The sequence below is a fragment of the Poecilia mexicana genome, unplaced genomic scaffold (assembly GCF_051168715.1).
Source record: "Poecilia mexicana isolate PSO_F unplaced genomic scaffold, ASM5116871v1 scaffold_21, whole genome shotgun sequence".
NCBI lineage: Eukaryota > Metazoa > Chordata > Actinopteri > Cyprinodontiformes > Poeciliidae > Poecilia > Poecilia mexicana.
The window spans coordinates 1,680,209-1,690,448 of NW_028263390.1; the positions used below are offsets into that span (position 1 = coordinate 1,680,209).

The following is a 10,240-nucleotide window of genomic DNA, read 5'->3' on the forward strand; positions in this document are numbered from 1 at the left end:
GCTCTGAGGATTGTTCGCAGTCCTGTGTTTTTGTGTGTTTTGTCTGAGCTGGAGGTCAGCTGCTCTGGAGCCCTGTAGATTCTGGGATGGCAGCCTGACTGGTTCTCTGTTCCCTTCTGCAGTTTTTGGAGACGTCTACTAAGATGTTTCTCTCAGCACGACAGCAAATTCCAGGATCTCTGAGCTCAGGTAAACCAGCATCACACTGCATCCATCCATCCATCCATCCATCCATCCATCCATCCATCCATCCATTTATTTATTTATTTATTTATTAATCAATTAATCAATCAATCAATCATTTCATTTCATTTTCTATACACCCTTGTCCCTCGTGGGGTTGGGAGGTGCTGATGTCTATCTCCAGCTAACATTACAGGCGAGAGGCAGGGTCACCCTGGACAGGTCGCCAGTCTGTCACAGGGCAACACAGAGGCAGACAGGACAAACAACCATGCATGCACACACACACCTAGGGAGAATTTGGAGAGGCCTATTAACCTGACAGTCATGTTTTTGGACTGTGGGAAGAAGTCAGAGTACCCGGAGAGAACATGGAAACTCCATGCAGAAAGACCCCGGGTCAGGAATCAAACCCAGAACCTTCTTGCTGCAAGGCAACAGCTCTACCAACTGCGCCACTGTGCAGCCCTACTGGACCAGTCATTACTGAATAATAATAATAAGAAGAAGTTCGCAGTCTTGTGTTTTTGCTGACGAATACATTTTATTTGTATTCACCTTTCTTGACACTCAAGGTCACCTTACATAATGTAACATAAACACAAAATCAAAATACATAGTTAGGGCTGCTGTGGTGGCGCAGGGGCAAAGCACGACCCAAATATTGAGGCCCTAGTCCTCATGGCGGTGGTCGCAGGTTCGATTCCCGGCCTGGTGACATTCGCCACATGTCTTCCCCTCTCTGATTGGCCTCTTTCCTGTCGAACTACTTTCAAATAAAGGCCACTAGAGCCAACAAAAATAAAAAATACATAGTTAAACTTAAGTACAAAACAAGATTTAAACAGACAATGCAATTGCAGTCAAAGAGTGTAAGCTACTTGAAACAGATGAGTTTGAGTTTGGACTTGAAGTATGGAAAACAGTCTATGTTTCAAAGATCAGGTGGGAGCAGAGTAGCTGAATGCTCTGCTCACCGTAGGAACAAGACGGGCAGGGGGACGAACAGAAGAACAGGATCTGAGGGTACAGGGGGTGACCCCATGTGAAGGAGGTCCAAAAGATATGGAGGGGAGGTTGTGAACTGCTTTGACAGTTAGAAGGAGTATTTTATAGTTGATGTGAATGAGATGGGAATCCAATGGGGCTGTTAAATATTCATATTAAATATGACTGTCAGTATCCATTCAGTAACAAAAGAGACGGCTGAGATTGGAGCAGTTCTTCACTGATGCCTTTCAGGAAGAAGGTCTTGTGTTCAAATTATAAAGGTAAATCATCCACCACAACTGGATCACCTTAAAATGTCCAACCAACACCAGGACAAGACCTGTGCACTAATAATAATATTCAATAGCCTGATGGTAATAAAAGCCTGATTAATGCTTTGTGACAGCTGCTGACTTTAAACGAGATGGTGTGTCAGGATTGTGTTTGATAAAGGCAGGAGCAAAATGCTGCTTTTCACTGCAGCGTGATCAGCTTCTGTAGTCAGAAAATCATGATTCATACTGACTCCTGATGACCCTCAGAGACGGCCCAGCTGCTGCTCATCGTGTCTGACGGCAGGGGACTGTTCCTGGAGGGCAAGGAGCGCGTGGTGGCAGCTGTGAAGGGAGCACGCACAGCTAACATCTTTGTGATCTTCGTGGTGCTGGACAACCCCAACACCCGGGTGAGAGCATGACAACCGACCCTTCTGTCCTCTGTAGAATGAATACTAACCCTGTTCTGTGCTGCAGGACTCCATCCTGGACATCAAGGTGCCCATCTTCAAAGGGCCAGGAGAGCTGCCAGAGATCCGCTCCTACATGGACGAGTTCCCCTTCCCCTTCTACGTCATCCTGCGGGACGTCAACGCCCTGCCGGAGACACTGAGCGACGCGCTCAGGCAGTGGTTTGAGCTCATCACAGCTGCTGACCAATAGGAAGGCCAGAAGCAGCGTCTAACTGCTGGAACCTGCAGAGCAGGCCCTCTGACCATGTGCCTTCCGCCTGTTGTTTTCCCCAGTGTGACAGCAGGTCATGATAATGTTTCATGTTAGAATCTTCAACATCTAACATTTTTAGCAAAGATGGAACAACTGTTCTGAAGACGACAGACTCAGATGTTAGACTGGGTCAAGCTGCTGTGTGGACAAGACTGTCCATGTCTTCACTGGGTCACAGTATGTGGGGACGGACAGTCAGGGGACCTAATCATGTGCCTTGGGGAACACCATCAGGATGCACAAGCTGTGTTTAAACACTTTGTTCAGCTATTGTTTGGAAGGAAAGCCACATACTGACAGGACAAATGTGAGACGTTTCTGATGTGAAATATTTCAGTTTTATGTATTTACCTGCTAATGTGAATGATGTAAAGATCAGAGGTTTAAAGGTTGTGCCACATTTCTCTCACCTGGCAGAGGAGCAACACAAATCTGCTCCATGTTGGTAGATAATTATTTTACTATTATTTTTAATCTATCATAATAAAGTTTTATGGAAAGAATATGAATTTGGTTAAACTATAAATTTGTCCTCTTCAGAGAAGCTAAAACTGACTCCTCACTTCTACCTGCATATCTGAGAAAATCTAAATGTTTTATGGTAAGTGTTGATCTCATAAGAACAATTAACTCATTAATTATTTTGTTCAGTGACTCTAAGAGCAAAAAACTTGCTGTTTTTCTCATCACCTTCTTTTGATTTAATGTGCATTTTTACATGACCAGTAATTATCAGGAGTAGCAGAAGACTAGAAAACAAAGCTAACAGTTATTACATGCATACATGGCTAATTCTGCAGAACAGTCAATCAAAAGTGTTCAAATTCTACAAATAATCGCCATTTCTGCCAAATTGAAATTTATCTATGAACTGAAGGTCTGCCTGATCTGAGTTTCTTTCAACAGGGGATTTCTACAGGAAAGGTAACTACAGGAAAGAAGGTCTCAAAGTCTCAAAAGTCATTAGATGTAACATCCATTTATGTGATAAATGAATTTGTTGCCATGTTATGGAGGGGAACAGATTATGTCAGGTAACTTTGGCAAATAAAGAGCAAATGTATAAATTCTTGATGGAATCCCATGGGGTGATAAACAGTGCAAAGTGTGAGCTTCAGACTGAAGTATTGTGTTCTTTGATGATTCTAAAACGTTTCTTTTTCTTCTCTGATAAGAGAGGAATCGTGTTCTCATACGTCTCAGAATCATTGTAAGGATTTATTATTTTAGACCAATAAATGACTTTAATGATAAAAAAAACATAAGTGTAACCAGAGGTAACGAAGGTAAGTTCAAGAACATTTTCAGGGCACTTTAATTCATAGGTTATGTGTTTTTTTTGTTTGTTTTTTTTTTCTGAAATAAAATCAGTTTAACCCGTTTTCAAAACTGTTTCAACATGGAGTGTGCCTTTTTGTTGAAATCCCAGTTTCATATGTTGCTCTGCAAAAAGGTCAACGCAGACTGGATACAGTCCTCTGCTCCACCCCTTTACAGAGCATCGTGACCTTCGTGATGCTTCAAAAATCCTTGAACTAACTAACCTTAAACTAAAATTGAGGACTTTAGTCATTTTTGAACAAGTTTATTAGAAAGGTGATTTCCTGTTATATCATGATTGACCTCCAATCCAGTAGCTGGCGCTATTGTACCAAAGGGAGCGATTCCTCCAGAGTCCGGTGAAGCAGCTGTTAGCCTCATAGACATAATATAAGCATAGACGCCTCATGGACCGCTCCGGCGCAGGAAATACGGCGGCCATCTTGGAGCGGTATATCCTCCTACTTTGCTCAATCAAAACAGCAGAAGATGCCTCAGCACTGAGGGATATTGTTGTTCTGGTCGATGGATTATTGATGCGAGGGCTCCACAGACAACGTTTCACAAGTAAGATGGACATATTATTGTGTATATATTGTGATTAGAATATTACTTTACTGTATTTATGTCCACCGGCGAGATACCAGCTAATATTAGCTACAGTGCTTGGTGTAATACGGGTTCAGCCCCGCTATGAAGGCTAACTGAGATTCCGTAAATCTAAAAAAAATATATTCTCTAACATTGACTTAGACTATCTGACACAAGAGCCTGTATTAGAAATGAAACAATATAACACATATTATAAAACTTATATTATGTGTTATAACATTCACCGGCAAAGTTTACACAGGTGGTAAAGACTATTATTTATATTCTTTCACTGTCAAAAGTAAGATACATCCTAAATCTTCCGTTTTTGTTTTGAAAGTTTCCTAAAGACACGATGTGAGGAAGAAGAGGGAGAAATCTATAAAGAGAGACGGATTCACTGCAGCACGGATGAATCTCACATCGGATTTTGGACTCGTCGGCTGAAAAACATACATATATATATAAATACATGTTTATATATATATAATTCAGTATTAATCATTATTTATTTGTGCCATTATTAATCTTTATTTATTAGTGTTTGCATAGTTATATAAAATATGTATTGATATTACTAAATAATTTATTAAATAAATTATGAACGGCTGTGTGCTTTGTAATATGCTCTTCATACATCGATATCAGAATATTCCATTCCTTTTCTATTGTTATAGCCACTAAGCATATTTAACTATGATGAACTATGTATTAAAAACATACTTAAAAAATACAATTGTTTATAAATGTTGCTTTGATAGATGTTTGAATATGGTTTCCAGTAACAAAAAGTGTGTTATGATCGATTAAATCCGCTGATACGTCATTGTGCCTGCTAAACACACAAGGCTGAGTGGAGTGGAGTACCGCTCCAAGATGGCCGCCCTAAATCTCGTCAGCGACTATAGGCGAGAGCGGTCCATGAGGCGTCTATCCTTATATTATGTCTATGGTTAGCCTCCCCAGGACTACGGCAACCTGTCTGCTTCCACCTGGGCAGAGATGGGCTCCAGGTTACCGCCAGCAGCGCTCTCTTTAAAGCAGGTAACCCCGAACTGAGACCGACTCTGAGCCTGGGAGCTGACCGGTGGGAACTAACAGCAGCTGGTGTGTCAGTTTCTACAGAGGCAGAAGGTTCTGGGAGTTTATAGAAGCATGCTGAGGACCATCCGCCAGGTTCCGGACGAGGCGGACAGGAAGTACCTGAGAGACTGGGCCAGGGAGGAATTCAAGAGGAACAAGAACGCCACCAACCAGGTTCTTCAGACTGTTAGCTTTTCCGTTTCATAACGGACTCATCATGCGTTCAGCCCCTCATTTTACAAGACAAGCAAGTCCGATTCATATACCATAGTCAATAGATTAATTCCAGTACAGTTGGATTCAAAATATAAGTAAGCACAGAAATGTGTCAAAAAGAATATGTGGAATTAATAGCAGCAATAGTTCATCATAAATATGAAAATTGAGAGATGTTTGTTTACTAAAGAGAAACTTAGGATTATTTCTATCTTTCTCTATTAATGATGATTAATACAATGTTCTAACTTGGTGAGTCTTTTATACAGTGTAAACTATTTTTCCAAGTTACACATCTAGATATAAAGAGCACTATTTTCTCTCAAACTTCCTATCGTTCTTCTTCAAAGCACACAGATCTGAATTAGGAGCCAACCTCCTTTGGATAATTCTATTCTTCTTAAGGTGACCACATTGTCTAATGAGGAAGTAAAACTATGAACAAGAACGTCAATTTCAGAAGGACTAGAACTTAAATTTCTCCCTCCATCTGTTTCTATGAGATTCAGAGGAAATTAAACATGGAACAGATTCTTTAAAGGTTCTAGCAGCTTTATCTGATAAAGATCTTCTATACATTTTTCTCTCAGGTTTTGAGTACTGAGTTAAACTCAAAGGTTATTAAAAATGGTCAAACAGCAAAGGGTTACTGTTGTGTCTTCACAGGTAATGCTGTATGTCAGCAGCACGAGGTCTAACGTATGTAGATAAGAGTGAGTAGGACTGTGGATTATTTGAGTAAAATTAATTGAGTTTATTAAATCTTTAGTTATACCACTTTGTTACATCATGTAAGTCATGACGTTATCTGGCTCTAGCAGGAGAGAACCATTTTAATAAATTTCTAGTCTGTCACTGTCCAGACCCGGTTTATGTCCAGGTGGGTCCAAACCCAGCTAGAACAAAGACGACCTGGGACTAAACCAAAAAAACATAGGGAGCCCCCTGCTGACCATAGTTTTTCAGCATAACTTTATTGTGAACGTCAGTGCTTTGTAATTTTAATAAAGGCTTAGAGATAATGAAAACCCAGTTCTGTTTGTCAAAGAATACTATAAAAAAGACCATAAAAAAACTTTTTAATACAGAAATGTAATCAGGAAGATAGCTGACTTTATTATTGCCATGCACACATTCTTCATGTTTTCCTCCTCATCCGTCCTAATGGATTATATTTCTCTAATAAAAGGCTGCAGCCTCAGACACTCGTCTGCTCATGTATTCTGTGTCTGTCTTTCTTCGGACAGTCTGTAGTGAAATCCTGTGTAATTCCCTTTGGGATTAATAAAGTATGATTATCTGATGGTGTCCACTTGATGGTGTAATAAGACCCAATTATCAGGTCTGTGGGCTGCACTGATCTCGGGTCTCTCTCTCTCATTGGCTCAGGATGCTATCCGCATGATGATCACACAGGCCACCAACCACCTGGAGGAGCTGCAGAAGTCTCTGTTGCTAGCGAAAAGCTGACCTCTGCATTCTTCAGGAGTGTTCTTTACTTTTCTTCAGTGAAGGAAATCAGGATTTCAGTTGGATTGACAGTATGATACGCCACCTGGTGGCCCTGTGTGTTCATGACGTCCGTGTACGAGTCCAGTGCAGCATCTGCCAATCAGGTATTTCATGTAAATTAAAAAGGCAATAAAGAAACTATCACACACAGCTGCAATGCTGTTTTTTTATCATAACATATGTTTTCTGGCATCGTGATCAGAATGCATTATTCATATGAAGGGAAAATTGACATTAGAAAGTAACACTGCAGCTGTTCTTCATGCAACACATTCAACCATAAACAAACACTTAGCTGAGCTTCAGAAGAGATTTATCACGTTTCATGTTCACAAAGAATCCCACCCATGTCGATATCTACTTAATGTTTTATTATGAAAGCCAAATTGCTATGACCTCAGTGTAAACAGCAAACACTCTGTATGAAGACACAGTAGGGTCTTCATACTTAACTACATTGAAGGTTACCTGATACACTAAAATAGCATTATGAGGTACAGAACCAGGTCACTGAAGGAAGTTCTGCTCTGGGGTCTCAAACTGACCACTGCAGACTGAAAGACCAGAGTCCTGCAACATTTAGAAGTGTCCTACATCCTGCATCTGAATTAAAACTGCAGATGTAGATCTGCAGTTTTAATTCAGATGTAGCAGAGTCGTGTAGCTTGACTGCATGCAGTCAAGCTACACGACTCTGCTAATGATGGAGCCAGGTATGCTGAAGCAGAGAGACATGTAACACTTCATGCCAGCGGCCCTGGAGGACTGCAGTCAGACCTCTGCAGGATGCACAACTCTCAGTAAGGGACAAAACACCCGTTTCTAGTCTCAGAACGGTTTCTCCTTCTGAATACCAAGCTCATATAAAAGGAAACATTTACAAAAAGACAAAGATCCATTATTCTTCTGATGAATTTCCCCTGGATTCCCTGAGTGTGCACTTGATTAAAAAGGATGAATGACATAAAAAATGAATGTTCTACTTCTGGGGTTATATTTAAATCACTACATCTAAAATCCCAACTAATGACATGCTTAGGAGATGCTTAGCTTAAATGTAAAGATCCTCCATGTATGTCTAATATTTCACATAACTAGAGAAAAAAGCTGTTACTATTTCAGTAATGCCATGATGTGTTCTGTGGGCTTCCTTCCTGTCTCATCCAGCAAACAGCAGATTAATTACATCAGTGGCATTTTAAACATATTTTTTTTAGTCTTCAACAATCTGTGTGTTAACTCTACAGCTTTAATAAAAGTCACTATGCAGTAAAACAAATGGCTGGAAATCCACCAGGTTTTTTCCACATTCAGTGTTATAAATACATCATAGCTTATCTGTTTGAATCCAGCAGGCAGCAGGCATGATGGTGTGATCATAGCAAACACTAGTGAACACTAGGGGTCATAGTGAACACTAGGGGTCATAGTGAACACTAGGGGTCATAGTGAACACTAGGGGTCATAGTGAACACTAGGGGTCATAGTGAACACTAGGGGTCATAGTATGTTCTATGATCCATAGTGGATTTCAAGGATGCTATATGAAGAAGATGCTGTGCTTCTTCACATAGCATCTTTATGTTAAGAACATAAGAATGTTATTTTCAATATGTACACATTAAGTCATTTGCTCAGTTCTGCAATAACAATCAGCCCCACATGGATGGAGGTGCTGAATATTCCAGGCAGCCCCACCCCCTGGAAGACCAGAATGTTCTGAAGAGGCGCGTTAGTAGTCGTCATGGCGACTTGTCCTCAGAACACGGAGCTCTTCCTCCAGGTTAGCGATCCTCTGGACCAGAGCAGCCTTGTCGGCCTGAGCCCTCTGGTTGGCCTGCCAGCGGGCCTCCTGCACCTTCCTCTCATACCAGCGCTCCATCTGGGTGGACACGGCCTCGAAGAAGTACTGGGTCACCTCCACAGCGTGCATGCTGTCCCTCTCCTGAGCAAAGGACGGCCCACCAGAGAGGTCTTTAAGCAGCTCCATAGTCCGGACCCCTGTGTCTCCCCTTGACCTGGTCCTGCCGCCTGCATGCTTTTCATGCTGCCTTGCTCTGACTCGGCCTCTCTCTACGTCTCTGCTGCTGCAGCGCCGCCCTGTGGCAGGAGACAGGCTGCTGGCTCTGTGCCTCGGTCTCCCAGCAGCCTTTGGGTCTGCCAGGCCCGCTCTCTGCAGGTTCTGTTTATTCCTCTGAGCGTCTGCAGAGCGTTCCTTAGGCCGGACCACCTGGACAGACGACAGTGCTGCAGCCTCTGTCTTATGCTCCTTCTCACCATCTGGTTGGAGGTGGAAAGGATTAGTTTAGTCAACCGTCATGCAACCATTAACTATTAATCCATTTGGGGTAAGCTGACAAAGTTCATCTGATCAGAAATCCTGTTTTGTGGAGTTATTAAAAACGTTCAATTCATGTTTTCATCTAGTTTTAGTAACACTTTATTGGTGTACATTTATCAGTGCATTGTAGGTTTTAGGGATGTAAAGCTGAACAAAGTCCCAGTTCAGTGTGTAGCTTAGTTTAAAAGTTGTAGTTCTTCTGTTTGAAATTACTTCAATTAATTTTAATAGAATTTCTTTTTGTTTTGACTGTAAGCAGTGGCGTCAAACTGCAGTCCTACATTTGAATCAGAGGTCTAACTTACTGATGTGTCTTCTGTGCTGAGGCATTGAAGTGTGTGTTGAGTGATCCAGGAGGATCAGAATTAGGATCCACAGAGTGGATCCTGTATTCTAATATCCTTCTAATTTCTGATGTTTTAAAAGGAGAAGTGTGTCCAAATAAAGCTGAATGAGATACTTATATAACTCATCTGTGCTGAGGCATTATAGAGCTTTGCACAAAGGCAAGGATACTGTGGCTCAGCTCAGCCAGGTCACTGCAGGATGAGACAGCAGAGAGTCATACAGGAACTTCTGGGACCAGAGAATCCACTAGAACAGGGGAGCTCAGGTCCAGTCCTCCAGAGCTGCCATCCTGCAACTTTCAGATGCTTCCCTGCTCCAACACACCTGAATCAAATGAATGGCTCTTTACCAGGCCTGTTCAGAGCTGATCCCGGTCTGTTGGAGTAAGGATGCTTCTAAAAGTTGCAGGATGGTAGCTCTCAAGGACTGGACTTGAGCATCCCTGCACTAGAATAATGGGAAGGTGAGAAAATGTTTAATCCCAACTAATGTAAACCTGATGATGCATTTCTGACAACACCTGCACTCACAAAGCACATGAAGTGCTTCATCTACTGAGATGAACCTGAGCACAGAGAAGGTTCTTATCTTTAAGTTATAAATAATAAATAAGCTCCCAAGGTTTGTGACACTCACACCAACATCCTCTCCCCAA

General features: G+C 41.7%; 3 protein-coding genes across 6 annotated transcripts in view; 2 read left to right on the plus strand and 1 right to left on the minus strand.

The window, feature by feature from the left end:
* The window catches only part of mdn1 (midasin AAA ATPase 1), a 64,216-nt gene extending 60,653 nt beyond the window's left edge, over positions 1 to 3,563 (plus strand). For both annotated transcript variants that reach the window (XM_015013167.2, XM_015013168.2), the window contains exons 100-102: positions 123 to 189; positions 1,716 to 1,858; positions 1,926 to 3,563. In XM_015013167.2, coding sequence (XP_014868653.2) covers positions 123 to 189; positions 1,716 to 1,858; positions 1,926 to 2,111 — 396 coding nt within the window. In that variant the 3' untranslated portion in view covers positions 2,112 to 3,563. The remainder of the gene's footprint in view (positions 1 to 122; positions 190 to 1,715; positions 1,859 to 1,925) is intronic.
* A 270-nt stretch (positions 3,564 to 3,833) lies between these two features.
* Positions 3,834 to 7,046, plus strand: lyrm2 (LYR motif containing 2). Of its 2 annotated transcripts, none has more exons than XM_088001681.1 (4): positions 3,834 to 3,891; positions 5,023 to 5,129; positions 5,202 to 5,342; positions 6,774 to 7,046. In XM_088001681.1, exons 2-4 carry the CDS (start codon positions 5,088 to 5,090, stop codon positions 6,852 to 6,854), a joined length of 264 nt encoding a protein of 87 aa, XP_087857807.1. In that variant the 5' UTR covers positions 3,834 to 3,891; positions 5,023 to 5,087; the 3' UTR covers positions 6,855 to 7,046. The 2 variants fall into 2 exon arrangements, with proteins under 2 accessions (XP_087857807.1, XP_087857806.1); XM_088001680.1 differs by lacking the exon at positions 3,834 to 3,891 and adding an exon at positions 3,919 to 4,061 and having other exon boundaries at positions 5,043 to 5,129.
* A 200-nt stretch (positions 7,047 to 7,246) lies between these two features.
* The window catches only part of ankrd6b (ankyrin repeat domain 6b), a 44,175-nt gene continuing 41,181 nt past the window's right edge, over positions 7,247 to 10,240 (minus strand). For both annotated transcript variants that reach the window (XM_015013174.2, XM_015013173.2), the window contains exon 16: positions 7,247 to 9,176. In XM_015013174.2, coding sequence (XP_014868660.1) covers positions 8,629 to 9,176 — 548 coding nt within the window. In that variant the 3' untranslated portion in view covers positions 7,247 to 8,628. The remainder of the gene's footprint in view (positions 9,177 to 10,240) is intronic.

Excerpts from the sequence above, each read along its gene's own strand:
- lyrm2 (XM_088001681.1), top strand. The coding sequence starts at position 5,088 with ATGGGCTCCAGGTTACCGCCAGCAGCGCTCTCTTTAAAGCAG. Across the intron at positions 5,130-5,201 it reads CAGCGCTCTCTTTAAAGCAG|TTTCTACAGAGGCAGAAGGT; the intron begins GTAACCCCGAAC and ends CTGGTGTGTCAG. Across the intron at positions 5,343-6,773 it reads ACAAGAACGCCACCAACCAG|GATGCTATCCGCATGATGAT; the intron begins GTTCTTCAGACT and ends TCATTGGCTCAG.